Below are 15,750 nucleotides of genomic sequence, written 5' to 3' on the forward strand. Positions count from 1 at the left end.
TTTAACAGCATCTCCTGCAGAACTTGATGTGAGGCTTATTGCATTTCAGTAGTCTCTGATTAAACATTGAAAAAAGAATGGATACAGATTTGTCTTACCTGGGGCTACCGCTGAGACCCCAATAAGTTTTGATATACTAACTTATATATAATATCGAACAGGAAACCATTTAATGGAGACATCTGGCCATTAAAAGACCAGATTTGTCAATCTGATATAACAAGGTGTAGAGCTGGATGAACACAGACCAAGCAGCATCAGGGGAGCAGGAAAGCTGACGTTTCAGGTCTCCAGCATCGGCACTTCCTACTATGTCCATAACGGATTTATCATATGCTGTTTACATTCGATTGTACACAGCTTAAGCTGAAAGAGATATTTGAGAGAAAAAAAATAGCAATGTTCAAATTCATAATCGTGGTAACGTGGACAGACGAAGGTGTGTCAGAAGTTTGGACTTTAACAAGGATTATATAAAGAAAACCTTGTCCCCAACAAGCTCCAATCACATCCTGATGATGTTGCTGAGGTTAGATCACGAAAGTGTGATATTTCAGCAGTCCCTGTGATCTAACCTGCCTTGTTCAACTGTTGCATGTCTCTTTCTAAAAAAGACACAGTATTGAAAATGTAATGATTGGAGGAGACAACACCAAGAAAGGCAGCATAGAGTCTGATGTTGGCAATCCTGTGTCAATTGGTTATGGAGACTTAAGAGTGGAATCAAGACATTGGAGAGTGCAGTGCATTTCGTGTGAGAGACCAATTCTTGGGGAATGATATGGTTGTGGCAAATGACTGATGAAATTCAAGAAGCAATTTTTTTCTAGGGATAATGGGTGTTACCCTCGAGATGGTGGTGATGAGTTGTCTTGAACCATTGCAGTGCAGTTGATCCTCCCTAACAACATCGTGGGTCTGAGTTCCAGGATTGTGACCCAACAACACTGCTACATTGCCCAGGTCAGGCTAATGAGTGGCATGGAGAGCCTTTTCCTTTTAGATGGTAACAGGATTGGAAGGTGCTGTTGAAAGATCCATTAAGTCCTGCAAAGCATTTTATAAATGGCACACTGCTGCTACTGTGAGTACTTGTAAGGAGTGAATGAGGATGTGATGCCAGTCAAGCAAATCTGCCTTGTCCTGGATGATGTCAAATATTTTCTGTTGCCGGAGCTGCACCCACCCAGGTGTGGTGGATAAGCTTTGTGGAGATCAGTTGTATAGCCAGTCCAGGTTCTAGTCAACTGTAAGCCATCGGATGTTGACAGTGAGAAATTCAAGGATGGTGAATGTCGAGGAGCAATGGTTAGATTCTCCTTTTTAAAAAATATTCACTTTCGTGGGATGTGGGTATGGCTGGCCAGCATTTATTGCCCTTCCCTAGTTGTTCTAGGTGAAGGTGGCTGTGAGCTGCCGCCTTGAACATATAGTAGACTCCCAATGCCATAAGGGAGGGAATTCCAGGATTTTGACCTGATGGCCGTGAAGGAACAGCAATATATTTCCAAGTCAACATAGAACATTACAGAACGGTACAGGCCCTTCGGCCCTCGATGTTGTGCCGACCTGTTATACCGATCTCAAGCCCATATAACCTACACTATTCCATGTACGTCCATATGCTTATCCAATAACGACTTAAATGTACCTAAAGTTTGCGAATCTACTACTGTTGCAGGCAAAGCGTTCCATTCCCTTACTACTCTGAGTAACGAAACTACCTCTGACACCTGTCCTATATCTTTCACCCCTCAATTTAAAGCTATGCCCCCTCGTGCTCACCGTCACCATCCTAGGAATTAAAGAAATTGAATATGGTTTTGCAGATGGGACACATATTGCAGCCATTAGAACAAAACAAAAATGTAAATGTTGGAGATGTTTAACTGATCAGCGTGTGCCTGCGGAGATAAGACATAAATGCATTGAAGGTGCAGGTAAAATCCCCTTTCTGAACTGAAAATTAATGTCGATCATCGGATCACAACTGTTCCCATTCCGGAGTTGAGGGTGCTGTCTTATGAGGAGAGACTGAGTAGATTTGGGATTATATTCATTGGAATTCAGAAGATTGAGGGGGGAATCTTATAGAAACATATAAGATTATGAAGGGAACAGATAAGTTAGAAGTAGAGAGGATGTTCCCACTGGCAGGTGAAGCTCGGACAAGAGGGCAGAGCCTCCAGATTCGAGGGAGCAGATTTAGGATTGAATTGAGAAGGAACTTCTTCACCCAGATGGTTGTTAATCTGTGGAATTGCTTGCCTAGTGAAGTAGCTGACACTACTTCAGTAAACATTTTTAAAGCTAAGGTAGATTTTTTAACAATAAAGGAATTAAGGGATACGGTGAGAATGCGGGTAAGTGGATCTGAGTCCACGAAAAGGTCAGCCATGATCTTACTGAATGGCGGAGCAGGCTCGAAGGGCCAAATGGCCGACTCCTGCTCCTAGTTCTTATGTTCATCACCCTCCACTTTCTCAGCCCATTGATTGTGGTTTCTTTCCCATCTGATCTTAAAAATCCTTTGATTCCCTTGTCTATCAAAAACCTGCCTATCTCTGTCTGAACGCCTCTGCTTCTCACAGATCCACATAGTACACTGCAGGTGAAAAGGATCCTCTGGGAAGCCAGGGAGGAGATTGCCGAGCCTTTGGCATTGATATTTAACTCGTCATTGTCTACAGTAGTAGTGCCAGACGACTGGAGAATAGCAAATGTGGTTCCCCTGCTCAAGAAGGGGAGTAGAGACAACACTGGTAATTATAGACCAGTGAGCCTTATCTCAGTTGTTGGTAAAGTGTTGGAAAAGGTTATAAGAGATAGGATTTATAATCATTTAAAAAAGAATAAATTGATTAGGGATAGTCAGCACGGTTTTGTGAAGGATAGGTTGTGCCTCACAAACTTTATTGAGTTCTTTGAGAAGGTGACCAAACAGGTAGATGAGAGTAAACCAGTTGATGTGGTGTATATGGATTTCAGCAAGGCGTTCGATAAGGTTCCCCACAGTAGGCTATTGTACAAAATGCGGAGGAATGAAATTGTGGGAGATACAGCAGTTTGGATCGGAAATTGGCTTGCTGAACGAAGACAGAGGGTGGTAGTTGATGGGAAATGTTCATCCTGGAGACTAGTTACTAGTGGTGTACCGCAAGGATCAGTGTTGGGTCCACTGCTGTTTGTCATCTTTATAAATGACCTGGATGAGGGTGTAGAAGGATGGGTGGTGGTGTTCTCATATGTCTGCTGTCCTTGTCCTTCTGGATGGAAGAGGTCATGGGTTTAGAAGATGCTAAGGATCTTTGTATTTCTCCAGTGCATCTTGTAAATACACACTGCTGCCACTGAGCGTCTGGTGGTGGGAGTGGACGCACTGCCAGTGAAGTGGGCTGCTTGGATGGTGTCAAGCTTCGAGTGCTGTTCAGGTTGCAATCAGAGGCAAGTGGGACGTATTCCATCACAAGCCTGATTTGTGCCTTGTAGATGTAGGTTTTTGGGAGTCAGATGGTGAGTTACTTCCTGCAGTATTCCTAGCCTCTGATCTGTTCTTGTAGTCACTACATTTATGTGGAGTCCAGTTGAGTTTCTGGTCACTAATAACACCCTGGGTTTTGGTAGTGGGGAATTCAGTGATGGTTACACCCTGAATAGCAAGGGGCCATGGTTAGATTGTCTCTAATTGATGGTGGTCAGAGCCTAGCATTTGTAAGGTGTGAATGCTACTTGCCACTTATCAGCCCGAGCCTGCATATTGTCCAGATCTTGTTGCATTTGGACAGGGACTGCTTCAGTGTCTGAGGAATCATTAGTAAACACCTCCACTTCAGCCTTTATGATGAAGAGGTTATAGATAAAGCAACTCAAGGTGGTCAGGCCTGGGACACTACCCTGAGGAATTCCTGCAGAGATGTACTAGAGCCGGAGATGACCGACCTCCAGAAAACACAACCCATCTCCACTCTTCCTAACTAGCAGAGTTTGCCCCCGAATACCCACTGATTCTAGTTTTGCTAAGGCTTCTTGATGCCACCCTTGGTCGAATGCAGCCATGATATCAAGGGCTGTCATACTCACCTCTGGAATGCAGGTCTTTTGTCCATGTTTGTAATGGCTGTAATGCGGTCAGGAGCTGACTGGTGCTGGCGGAACCCAAACTAGGCATCACTGAGCAATTGCTACTTGATAGCACTGTTGATGACATGTTCCATCACTTTACTGATGATCAACAGTAAACTGATGGAGGATAACTGACTCAGTTGGATTTGTCCTGCTTTTTATGTACATAATTTTCTATATTGTCAGGTAGGTGCCAGTACTGTAACTGTACTGGAACAATATGGCTAGTTCTGGAGCACAAGTCTTCCATGTTTTTGCTGGAATGTTGTTAGGACCCATTACCTTTGCAGTAGCCAGTGTCTCCACCTGTTTCTGGGTATTACATTGAGTAAGTCAAACTGGCTGAAGACTAGTATCTGCAATGCTGGGACCACTGGAGGAGTCCAAAATGGATCATCCAGTTGGCACTTCTGGCTGAAGATTGCTGCAAAAGCTTCAGTCGTATCTCTTGCGCTTCCACCCTTGAGGATGGTGATATTTATGGAGTTGTTTTAATAATCCACCATGATTCATGATTGGCTGTGGCAGGACTGCAGAGTTTTTAGATCCAATCTGTTGGTTGTGGAATCAATTAGCTCCATCTAACGCTTGCTGCTTATGCTGTTTGGTGGCTTCACCAAGTTGACACCTCATCTTCAGGTATGCCTGATGCTGCACCTGGCATGCCCTCTGTCACTCTCTGTTGAACCAGAGTTGGCCCCTGGTTTGATGGTAATGGTTCAGTAGGAGTTATACCAGGCCATGAGGTTAGATTGTGCTAGAGTACAATTCTGCACTTGTTGAAGATGCTCATTGCCTGGCACTTGTGTGGTACAAATGTTACTTGCTACTTGTCAGTCCAAGTTTGGAATATTATCCAGACAGATTGGTATAGCTGTGGCTTCAACATCTGTCCAGTCTCAACATCCCCACTGTTGGCTTTATGATGGAGGAAAGGGCATTGATAAAGCAGCCAAAGATGGCTGGGCCCAGGACAGTGAGGAGTTATTGCAATGATGTCTTGGGGCTCAGGTGACTGACCTTCAGCAATCACAAGAATCCTCCTTTGTGCTAGTTACATTAACTAGGGGGTTTACCCCTATTCCCATTGACTTTAGTTTTGTTTGGGCTTTTTGATGCCACATTTGCTCAAATGCAATCACACTTGCCTCAGTTCTGGAGTCAACTGTTTTATTCAAGTTTGAACAAAAGCTGTACTGAGTTCAGGAGCTGGGTCGCTTTGGTAGAGCCCCAACTGTACCAGGCAGCAAGCTTTTGCTTTACAGCACTTTCATACTTTGCTGATGGAAAGTAGACTGAGGGATAGGCAGGCAGCTTGGTTAGATCTGTCCTCCTTTGTGTGTACAGAACATTGTTGTATTTTCAACAGTGTGAGTTATTTGCCAACGGTGTAACTTTACTGAAACAACTTGGTACGGGTCTGGTAGGTTCTGGAATATGTTTTCTGCACTATTTCTAGAATATTGGCTGGGGCCCATAATCTTTGCAGTAACCAAAATGGCTTCAGCTGTGTCTTGATATCACATGAAGCAGACTGACTGCTATGAAGGTACAGGCCTCAAGAGGAGGTTTAATCATTCACTTGGCACTTCTGGCTGAATACTGTAGATACTTCCATTGTCTTTACAACAAAAGGGCTTATCCCCTCCCAAATACCATTATGATGAGGAAGGAGGACCATGACCTTTGCCTTCCTTTGTTTCTCCTAAGTTGTTGAACTCAATGTTGCTTCCTATAGGCTTTGACGTGCCAAAGTCGAAAATGAGGTGGTGTCCCTCCAGCTTGCATTCAACTTTGTTGGAACTCTGTAGCAGGTGCAGCATGGAAGCAAAGATGGTAAGCAGCTAAAAGATCAGGGTCCTTATGCGTGATAATGGGAACTGCAGATGCTGGAGAATCCAATATAATAAAATGTGAGGCTGGATGAACACAGCAAGCCCAGCAGCATCTCAGGGGCACAAAAGCTGACGTTTCGGGCCTACACCCTTCATCAGAGAGCTCTCTGATGAAGGGTCTAGGCCTGAAACGTCAGCTTTTGTGCTGCTGGGCTTGCTGTGTTCATCCAGCCTCACATTTTATTATCTAGGATCCTTCTTATGATCAGAACAGAGGTGTTCTGCAATGTCATCACCCAGTCTATGTTTGGTCTGACCAATGGAAAGGAGACTACTTGCTGCTCACAGTGCAAAGTCAACCAGATTATAAAGTTAAAATGCTGCTTCACCTAGGTGTATTTGGGGTCTTAGAAAGTGAGTAAATAAAGCTTTGTTCTAGGAGGGAAGGTAGAATTTTGGGAAAAGATGTGTCAAATAGCCAAAAATCTGTCAACTGTCAGATAAGCTTCCATTTTGATTAGAACTCCCCTCCCTCGTGGATTGCTTGTCTTCATTGGCTTTGCTCTGATCAGACTAAACCCATTTTCACACCTCCATTTCTCCTTTATCACCACTAGGATCCCCTTTGTCTTCTGCTCCACTTACTCCTACTGCCCCTCTCGATAACACAAAACCCACCATATTCTAGCCCCTTCCGGTTCAAAGTGTTATATTAAAACATTGCTCAAAATATTAACACACTTTCTCTTTCCACAAATGCTGCTAGATCTGCTGAGTTTCTCCTTTTTTGTTTTTGTTTACTGCGGCAAATTGGTGAGAAATGGTGATTTTAACCCCTTGAATTTTACTTGTGTACTTTGGCTAAAAATTAGTCTTAAATTCTACTTTTAATGTACTGAAATTATAACTCAAGAATGATTGACAATATCTCCACTGAAATATCTGACACTAACTTGCAGATACTGTATTCCAATACTACCTAACCTGTCTGAGGTTGGAAGTGCTATTAAGCTGCATTAGTTGGTTCATGTTCTGTTATTTCAGACTATCTCCCCCAGATGGCAGCTATATTAATCTTAGGCCATGTTGACAATCTGGTGAACATTTATATACTGCAGTCCAGGAAAATGGTAGTGTTAAATGAATCAGTATTCTTGTGAACTGAACCCCTACAAAATGCTTCGATGAAAGACATCTTAACTACCACATGACTACTTAAACATTTCTTCATTCTTTTAGCATAGCTTAACACCAACCATTATCTTCTACTCCTCTCGTAGAGTCTGGATGTGAGTTTGCTCGCTGAGCTGGAAGGTTAGTTTTCAGATGTTTCGTCACCATTCTAGGTAACATCATCAGTGAGCCTCCGACGAAGCGCTGGTGTTATGTCCCGCTTTCTATTTATCTGGTTAGGTTTCCTTGGGTTGGTGATGTCATTTCCTGTTCTTTTTCTCAGGGGATGGTAGATTGGCTCCAAGTCAATGTGTTTGTTGATGGAATTCCGGTTGGAATGCCATGCTTCTAGGAATTCTCATGCCTGTCTCTGTTTGGCTTGTCCTAGGTTGGATGTGACATCTCGGAATGGAAGTTTGGAATTAGGGAATACCCCTACTGGCATAAAATTCACAAAAGAGGAGGAAAACAACAACAAACTGCCATTCCTAGATGTCACAGTAGAGCGAACAGCCAATGGGGAACTTCAAACCAGCGTCTACAGGAAAACAACACATACGGACCAAATACTGAACTACAGGAGCAACCATCCCAACACCCACAAACGAAGCTGCATTAGAACATTATTCCAACGAGCCACCACACACTGCAGCACAGAGGAAAATCACCTATACAGCATATTCAAAAAGAACAGGTACCCAATGAACTCAGTCCACCGAGTTCTCAGCAACAAACCCAAACAAACAGACAAAACGGCCCAGAAACCATAACTACTCTCCCCTACATCAAAGACATCTCTGAAATGACTGCCAGACTACTCAGACCTCTTGGCACCACGGTAGCCCATCAACACGCTAAAAAACAGCAGCTAATGAACTTAAGGCCCTATACAGACAACAAGCAAAACGAACGTCATTTATAAAATATCTTGCAAGAACTGTGACAAACACTACATTGGACAAACAGGCAGAAAGCTAGCCACCAGGATACATGAACATGAACTAGCCACAAAAAGACATGACCCACTATCACTAGTGTCCTTACATACAGATGAGGAAGGACACCACTTTGTTTGGCTTGTCCTAGGATGGATGTGTTGTCCCAATCAGAGACACGCATGAGAATTCCTAGAAGCATGGCATTCCAACCGGAACTTCATCAACAAACACATTGATTTGGAGCCCATCTTCCACCCTCTGAGAAAAAGAACAGGAAGTGACATCACCAACCCAAGGAAACCTAAACACAAATAGAAAGCGGGACATAACACCAGCACTTCACCGGAGGCTCCCTGATGATGTAACCTAAAATGGTGACAATGTCTGAAAACGAACCTGCCAGCTCAGCGAGCAAACTCACATCCAGAACCTCAACCTGAGCTACAAATCTTCTCAAAACTCCCACTCAGAGTATATTGTTTTAATCATACATTTTATGTGATTAAAAGGTGCTCTCCCCAAGAATGCTGAAAATTTCAGTCAATCTGGTGCACACAAATATAAAACAAACACTGTACTTTAGAATTTAAGATAGACACATAATACATCTGGCTGAAATATTTGCTTCACTAGACATGACAAAAAAAAAAGTCTTGTGCCATTGTTTTCTTTTAACCTATAATGGTCAAGAACTGTTTCACAGCTGAAAGATGGATCATTCTTCTTCTCTAGCATTGTTTGACTGTACAGTACTAAGAAAAACCACAATACTTTTTTTTGAAGGAAGTCAACGGTCACCATCTTCATGCTCAGGGTTAGTAAATACACTTGATCGTACACCAAACCAATGTTAAATAGATGCATCCTGCAAAACACATCCCTTAAAAACAAGTCAGCTGTAGTTACAAGCAGCTTAACTGCCATTTTCTACTTCAAAAAAGTACTTCATTGTCAGAATTGCTACATATTTCCTTATCATGGACCACCTTTCTAGCTAATATCAGAATCCCGATACAATTTTTTTTCGTTTTTATTTTTTTTAAAAAGCCACACTATCAAACTACAGCAAACGGATACAGAGACATAATGCAGCCAAACTGCTGCTTCATTTGTTCCTTTACACACTGGAATGTGAAACCAATGCATTAGCTTAGCAATAAAAAAAAGATACTTAAAACAACATTTACATGGAGTCATAAAACAATATCTTCCACAATTTTTTTTGAAAAGTTCTAAGTATCTGTGAAATCACCAAAAAAAGTAAAAGATGCACAGTATCAAGGTTGTTTTCTGATTTTTTTTGTTTGCCTCTCCACACCAAAGTAATTTTCAAAAATTTTGCCTGCTTAGGAGTACTATAAAAAATGTAACCAAAGTTCAGACTTCAAATTTCAGAGTAAGTTTTTGATAACAGAGCTCATACTTTGCACCTTCTCATTTATTTGAGAAACATACACACACACGCGCACACACACCCACCCACACGCGCACACACGTATTTTCAGACAAAAAGCTGTTAAAATCTCCAGCTTTCCATTTCTTTAAAAAAGAAGATAAAAACACATTACTTTGTGTCAAGTCTTGCCATTTCCTGCACATAGATACCGATGCTTTCACTGTCGAATAAGACAAAAAATATGTTCTTCAGCGATGATGCCGTTGTGTTAACAAAATAATTGGAGATGGCCTTGAGGATGAGCTGTGCTGCAATATGCTTTGGGAAACAATTTCTGAAGGTAAGAAAACAAATGAACTATTATTTAATTTATCATACTTCATTTCTACATTACTACAGTAATAGACATGCCAAATGTGTACCAAAGACTCATAAAAGGCAGAACCTTGCAATGCTTTGCAGATGGGCAACTCCAGAGTTGTACACAGCTCCATTGACATCAATTTGAAATTGATAGCACAGAGTCTGAAACTTGAATACAGGCTAGGCTAGGATATGCAGGGTCATAACCTGCGCCTACGTGACTCGTTGCTCCTAGCTGTTATGAGCCTCCATATCCTGCCCTAGCCTGTATTCAAGTTTCAGACTCTCAACACTGTTCAATGGATAGGCTAGTTACAACATTAGTTGGAGACATCCCATCATAGAAAAGACAATTTAGAGTGCACACAGCATGGGTTTACTGTGAAGATGCAATGGATAGTGAACTGCACAATTAAAATGAGAGACTAATAATACTTGGGAGTATTTACATGAACCATTAAGATGATTTATGGAGTTTTAAACTTAAGATTTTTGCTGTACTGATTAGGCAAAGGTTTTAATTGGTCAGTTATAAATTTCTTTTACTCGTGCAATTTGTATTAGAGATCACTGCATCTTTGAGAAAGAAAGGAAGTGGGATCAGTTTTGGATTGTTATCAGGAGAGAAAGTATCAAGGTCACTACAATAAATTTAAATGCAAGGGCCAAGAGCCTTTTGCTATCAAGTATATGTGAAAAATACGTCTTCTGCATTGGTTTTGCAAATAAAAACATTTGCCAGGGGGAGTTTTACAAGTAGCTAACCTTATTAAATGTTTAGATTGACGACCTCCACAAATGCTCAGCTGCATGAAAAACGCTTCCTTCTGCCAAACAAAACACTGTCCCTAGTTGAGTACACAAGTTCAAATGCAATGTTGTTTGAGTTGGAATTTCTTGCTGTCTTAGTTATTACTCAGGATATCTATTTTATTTCTGATTTTCCACAAAGGTCTCCTGAATGTCTGATCCTGATTGCAATTTTTGTACTGAGTGAGAAAAGCAGTTTTCTTCAGTGCATTCCCTTCAACTGCAACTTCAGACTGACCAAAGAAGAAACAAAGCACCATTATACAGCAAAATTATCCATGAAAAATCAACACAGTTTCACTGTTGGTCTTCATCTTTCATCCACAAAGAATTGTTTGGCCATAAGGTTCATTTCTTTAGAACAAAGCCTTTACCAATTAGTCTTCAGTCACAGAAGCAGTACATGATATAAATCGCTTGCACTACTGCTGTGTCAGTGCACAAATCCCATGCAGCATGTTAGCGGTGAAAGTTTTCTATCATTGATGTTTCAAATTATCTTCAGAGATGAGCAAGAGACCATGTGGAAATCCAGTCGTTTATTTGGTTCCACACTCCACCTGGATCTCTCCGGCACCAATACCTTTAACCACTTCCAAACAGAAAAGTGTTAAGCGTGCAGTGTCACTTTCGTGTTTAGCAGACTCATAGCCATCATGTAATGCATCCAGGACTGTCAGAATCAAGGTTAGAGGCCATCTCAGTGCCATAAAGCGTGACACAAGAACACAATTGTGGCTTTGTGCTCAATGTAGAACATTCACATTCAGGTCCATAAATCATCAGCTTATGACACCAAAGCAACAGGTGACAAGAGGGGTTGCCATCCCTGCCCCTCATATTTAAGTAGTTGTGGAATATCAATATTATCAATATCAATATTATCTTTAGTTGGTATACATTTTGGTTTTGTAAAGCTACCACCTGCCCTGCTTCTATGTTGCAATGGATCACCTTCAGCTGCACATTTGACCAATTCCAATCCATAGCTGAGCAGAAGCATTTGAACTGCTGAAATTACTGTTGTATGATTCCCACGTTAGATCGTTATTGTCAGACTTCCCTGAATATTCATCAGCATGAGTCTGTTAGATTAATATGACCAAAACCTTTGGGAGTCTTTACCCTGATCAACCATGAATATCTTTTTGATAAAATGAAGGCTTTGATGAAACATCAAACAGTTAGTTGGTGGATCAGAGACTTTCTAGCTAACCAATGATATACAGTTTATAAACAAGATTCAGGAATTGCTGGTGATGAATGGTGGTGGTCTCTCAAAGCACCAAGATTGGCAACCTACCAACTCAGTAATAATGAACAATCTTCAGGTTCAAGGATAATATCAAAAATGTGCATGACCACCAGAGTAGAAGCAGTTGAACATCCTACCTTGATTGGTTTGCAGACCGACCTGAAGCTCGAGAGCTGGTCCTGTCCAATGACATGGAAATCAACCCCAAAAGACAAAAGAGTTTATTATTAATTTTAGGAGGGGGGTGATCTACATTGAGAGATCCCACCGTGAAATCTGCATAAAAATTACAGAACAGAGTCAGGCCTACTGGCCCAAGTGATCCAAGCTCCACACGAGCCTTCTGCCACCCCATTTCAGGCACAGTTAAGTGGTGCTCTTCCAAAGGCATACCTTCAATGAAACTTAATTAGCAACTAGAGGGGCAATGGGCCATATCAAGTTTGTGGTTAAGCTTAATGCCAAAACCAAGTTGTTACAATTTTGTGTTTGTAATGCAAAATAATTAGCAAAACTGGAATGTGCTAATGATCAGTAGCAGAGTGCAGAAAGTTTGTTGCAACTATAGATCCTTTGCAATGTTCACTCGTTTACCTTCGAGAAGCGGTGACATATTTAATATCAGAATAAAGAATGAAATGTCCTTAACATTTCTTATAAATACTTTTGAAATTGCTGCTCATAACAGTTTACCACTATAATTGTTTATATTTATTTATGGGAGTGGGGTCAGTTAGCACAGCTGACTGGATGGCTGGAATAATGCCAAATGCATTTGTTCAATTCCTGCACTAGCTGAGGTTACCACAAAGGATTGTTTCTCAACCTCTCCGCCCTCACCTGAGGCATGGTGACTTTACTTACTTTATTAATGGTAGTAGTTAATAATTCCCAATGTTTCACTAATAATTGCCTAAACCACCAACTAGTCATTCATCAAAATAATTTACTTTTGCAATGCTTCTGTAGTTTCAGGAATCAAACTATGGTCATATGGAGATTTTGTTTAAGTCCATGTGTGTTCAACCAGCGAATCATCAAAAACTCTGGACTCTTAGTCATTCACCATTCCTTCAGACATCCAGAATTTAAGCTCTGCAATTCCTTTATCAAATTTGTCTTCCTCCACCATTCAGACATTGCTTAACACCTCATTGATGTTTGTTCGTGTCTTTTCCTTTAGGTCTGTGCCGGTTTTTATGTTAATCTCCTATTAAACAGAGACTATTTGTTATATTAAAGGGCACTACATAAAACAAGCTTTTGTTGAGGCAAATATTGCATGACTTTAGGCAACTAGACCTAGCTGCAGACCCATCTTTCAGCAAATAAGATTAAGGCTCATTCGAATGGTATAAAATTGAAAGAAGGCCATGACCACACTTTACGTCTATTTTAGGTATGTCCTGCATATCCAAAAATTCTACCCTTATTCCTCCCCTGACTCGAGACAGACTTTTGGATGAGGTTATACAGCCTTTGTCAAGACATGGGACAAAACTACATTTAAGGAAGATGTATTGCTGCAATGTTAACTCTAGAATCTTCAGGGGAAAAGCAGTGATTTTGACTACTGGTATCTTAAAATTTCAGGCAATGAAACCATCTTTAGGAAATGCATGGCCATTACCTTTCTGACAATCCAGGAAGTACAACTCCGGCCTATAAAAACCAATATGAACAGTGTCTGCTTTCATCCAATTTCCAGGATCTTCTGCAGTTACAGAATGTATAATTCCTGTATCATTGTACCTCTTGATACTCAGTCATTTCAACCATCCCTCAAATAGTCACAAATGCAAAGCTCATACCTATAGCAAACTGGTTTATTGACTGCATGAGCTGGAATACATTCAAAGTGAGTATTTTTCAGACAGAACTCCTCAGCATTTGTAAACCATGCTACTCAATCTTTGAGTGAGATGAGATAACTTTCCAAAATACAAAAAGGGGACCAGTATACTAATCTAACTCTCGATATTGTGGCAAACCTACATTTGTAGCTTTTACTGCCCTGTAAACTCAACCGTCAATGCCACAAACTGAGAATAACATGAAGTTCAAAAGACACTTCAAGATGCAATTATTGCTAGTCTAGTTTTTGTTGTTATCCTTCGAGCTTCATTGCAAGGTTGTTTCTCACTCCAAGAGCCCAATACTTGGAAAACATAGAACTAGTGGATCTCCTCTGTGGGATTATGATGCTATGCCATGAACAAATAAAACCCCGTGTAGCACCATAATCTTGTATTAATTAGCTTGGTCACATGTGGAATCATTTGCTTCAAGACAGCTCAGCTGAAAGTGTTGTTCTCCTCTTCCCCTCCAACGCCCCATTCATTTTCAGCTGATCAAAAATCGGAAACAATGAGGTCAAGTAATGTCACACTGTATTGGTCACAAAATCCATGGCTTCAATATCGAATCCTTTTTGGTGAATCTTCCGCATGCCCTAGAAACTAAGGTAGATATCTCCCAAGTGTATGGAGTTTTCTCGAAAATATGTTAACTAGCAATTCTAAGTACTTTTTAGAACCAAGTAAAATTTGTGACTTTTTCATGCAGCAAGAATATCAAAAAAGATAACATAAAATTTGGTATGGCAGGACCCGCTCTGAGAATCCCAAAATGTAAGCATTATTATGCGCTTTACAACACATTCGTTGAAATCATCTCAACCCGGCGTCATTGGGTAAAGAATGGCTAAAAGAAATTGTCAGACTATTTAAAAAAAAATTAATTATGACGTTTCACCCCACAATGCATTTTTATTTAAGAGGTCAAGTTCTAACAGAAAGAGATGTTTATTTCATTTTGGTGAAATTGAAAGCAAGACATGCCAATAAAATATTTGTGTTTTTTTAAAATAAAAGCAGAATCATTAAGTTTATCAAAGGGAATTCTTAAATCAGTTTGTTTTTAAAGTAACCTTCCAAATTCTAACAAAAAAATAAATTTTACCTGCTACTGGCGATGGATGGGAAAGCGATTGATTTAAGTTTCTTCTCATCTGCCAAGGTCAGGCAATTCTTCACAGTTTTTTCCAGTTGCTCTTCACATTTATCCACTCCCCACTGTGGGATGTTGCAGTGAATTACAAACTTCGCTGGCAGTCCAGGGGCCAGACCCAAAACAGCTACAAAAATCCAAAATGATTAACTTAACAACCAACTCCTTAAAAAGGTGACATTTATTGTACTTCTACAATAAAGAGTATCCTTGTGTGGCAAACCTTCAAAGCTACAGGATTCGAGTACAGGAGCAGGGATGTCTTGCTGCAATGTACAGGGTCTTTGGGAGTACTGTGTGCAGTTTTGGTCATCTTATCTGAGCAAGCATGTTCTGATTATATGGGGAGTGTAACACAGCTTTACCATTCTGATTCCTGGGACAGAAGGACTGACATATAAACAGAATCTAAATTATTCACCATAAAACAGAGACTGGATTATACTCACTGTAATTGAGAAGAACTGGGAGGATCTCACAGAAACCTATAAAACTCTAAAAAGGATTAAAAAGGTAAGCACAGGAGGAACTACATAAATGGGGATCCAGACCAGGGGGTCACATTTAAAGGAAATGGGGTAAGCCAATTAGAACTGAGATGAGGAGAAATTTCTTCACCCAGAGAGTGGTAAGCCTGTGGATTTCTCCACCATAGAAAGTGTTTAAGGCCAAAACATTGAATGTTAAGGAGTCAGATATAGTTTTTAGGGCTAAAGTGATCAAAGTGTAGTGGGGGGAAAGCAGGAATAGGGAACTAAGTTGGAAGATCAACGATAATTGTTTGAATGGTGGAGCCAACCTGAAGAATTGAATGGCCTACTTATGATCCTTTTTTCTCTTTGTGGAGAG

At 40.7% G+C, this 15,750-nt stretch overlaps 1 protein-coding gene across 3 annotated transcripts in view; it reads right to left on the minus strand.

Annotated features, from left to right (window-relative positions):
- Positions 1 to 8,534: 8,534 nt before the first annotated feature.
- The window catches only part of LOC125467515 (core histone macro-H2A.2), a 40,737-nt gene continuing 33,521 nt past the window's right edge, over positions 8,535 to 15,750 (minus strand). For 2 of the 3 annotated variants that reach the window (XM_048563479.2, XM_048563477.2), the window contains exons 8-10: positions 14,854 to 15,028; positions 12,030 to 12,071; positions 8,535 to 9,798 (exon numbers count right to left, since the gene is read on the minus strand). In XM_048563479.2, coding sequence (XP_048419436.1) covers positions 9,633 to 9,798; positions 12,030 to 12,071; positions 14,854 to 15,028 — 383 coding nt within the window. In that variant the 3' untranslated portion in view covers positions 8,535 to 9,632. The remainder of the gene's footprint in view (positions 9,799 to 12,029; positions 12,072 to 14,853; positions 15,029 to 15,750) is intronic. The other variant, XM_048563480.2, reaches the window with a different exon arrangement.

Source organism: Stegostoma tigrinum, chromosome 37 (genome assembly GCF_030684315.1).
Source record: "Stegostoma tigrinum isolate sSteTig4 chromosome 37, sSteTig4.hap1, whole genome shotgun sequence".
Lineage (NCBI taxonomy): Eukaryota > Metazoa > Chordata > Chondrichthyes > Orectolobiformes > Stegostomatidae > Stegostoma > Stegostoma tigrinum.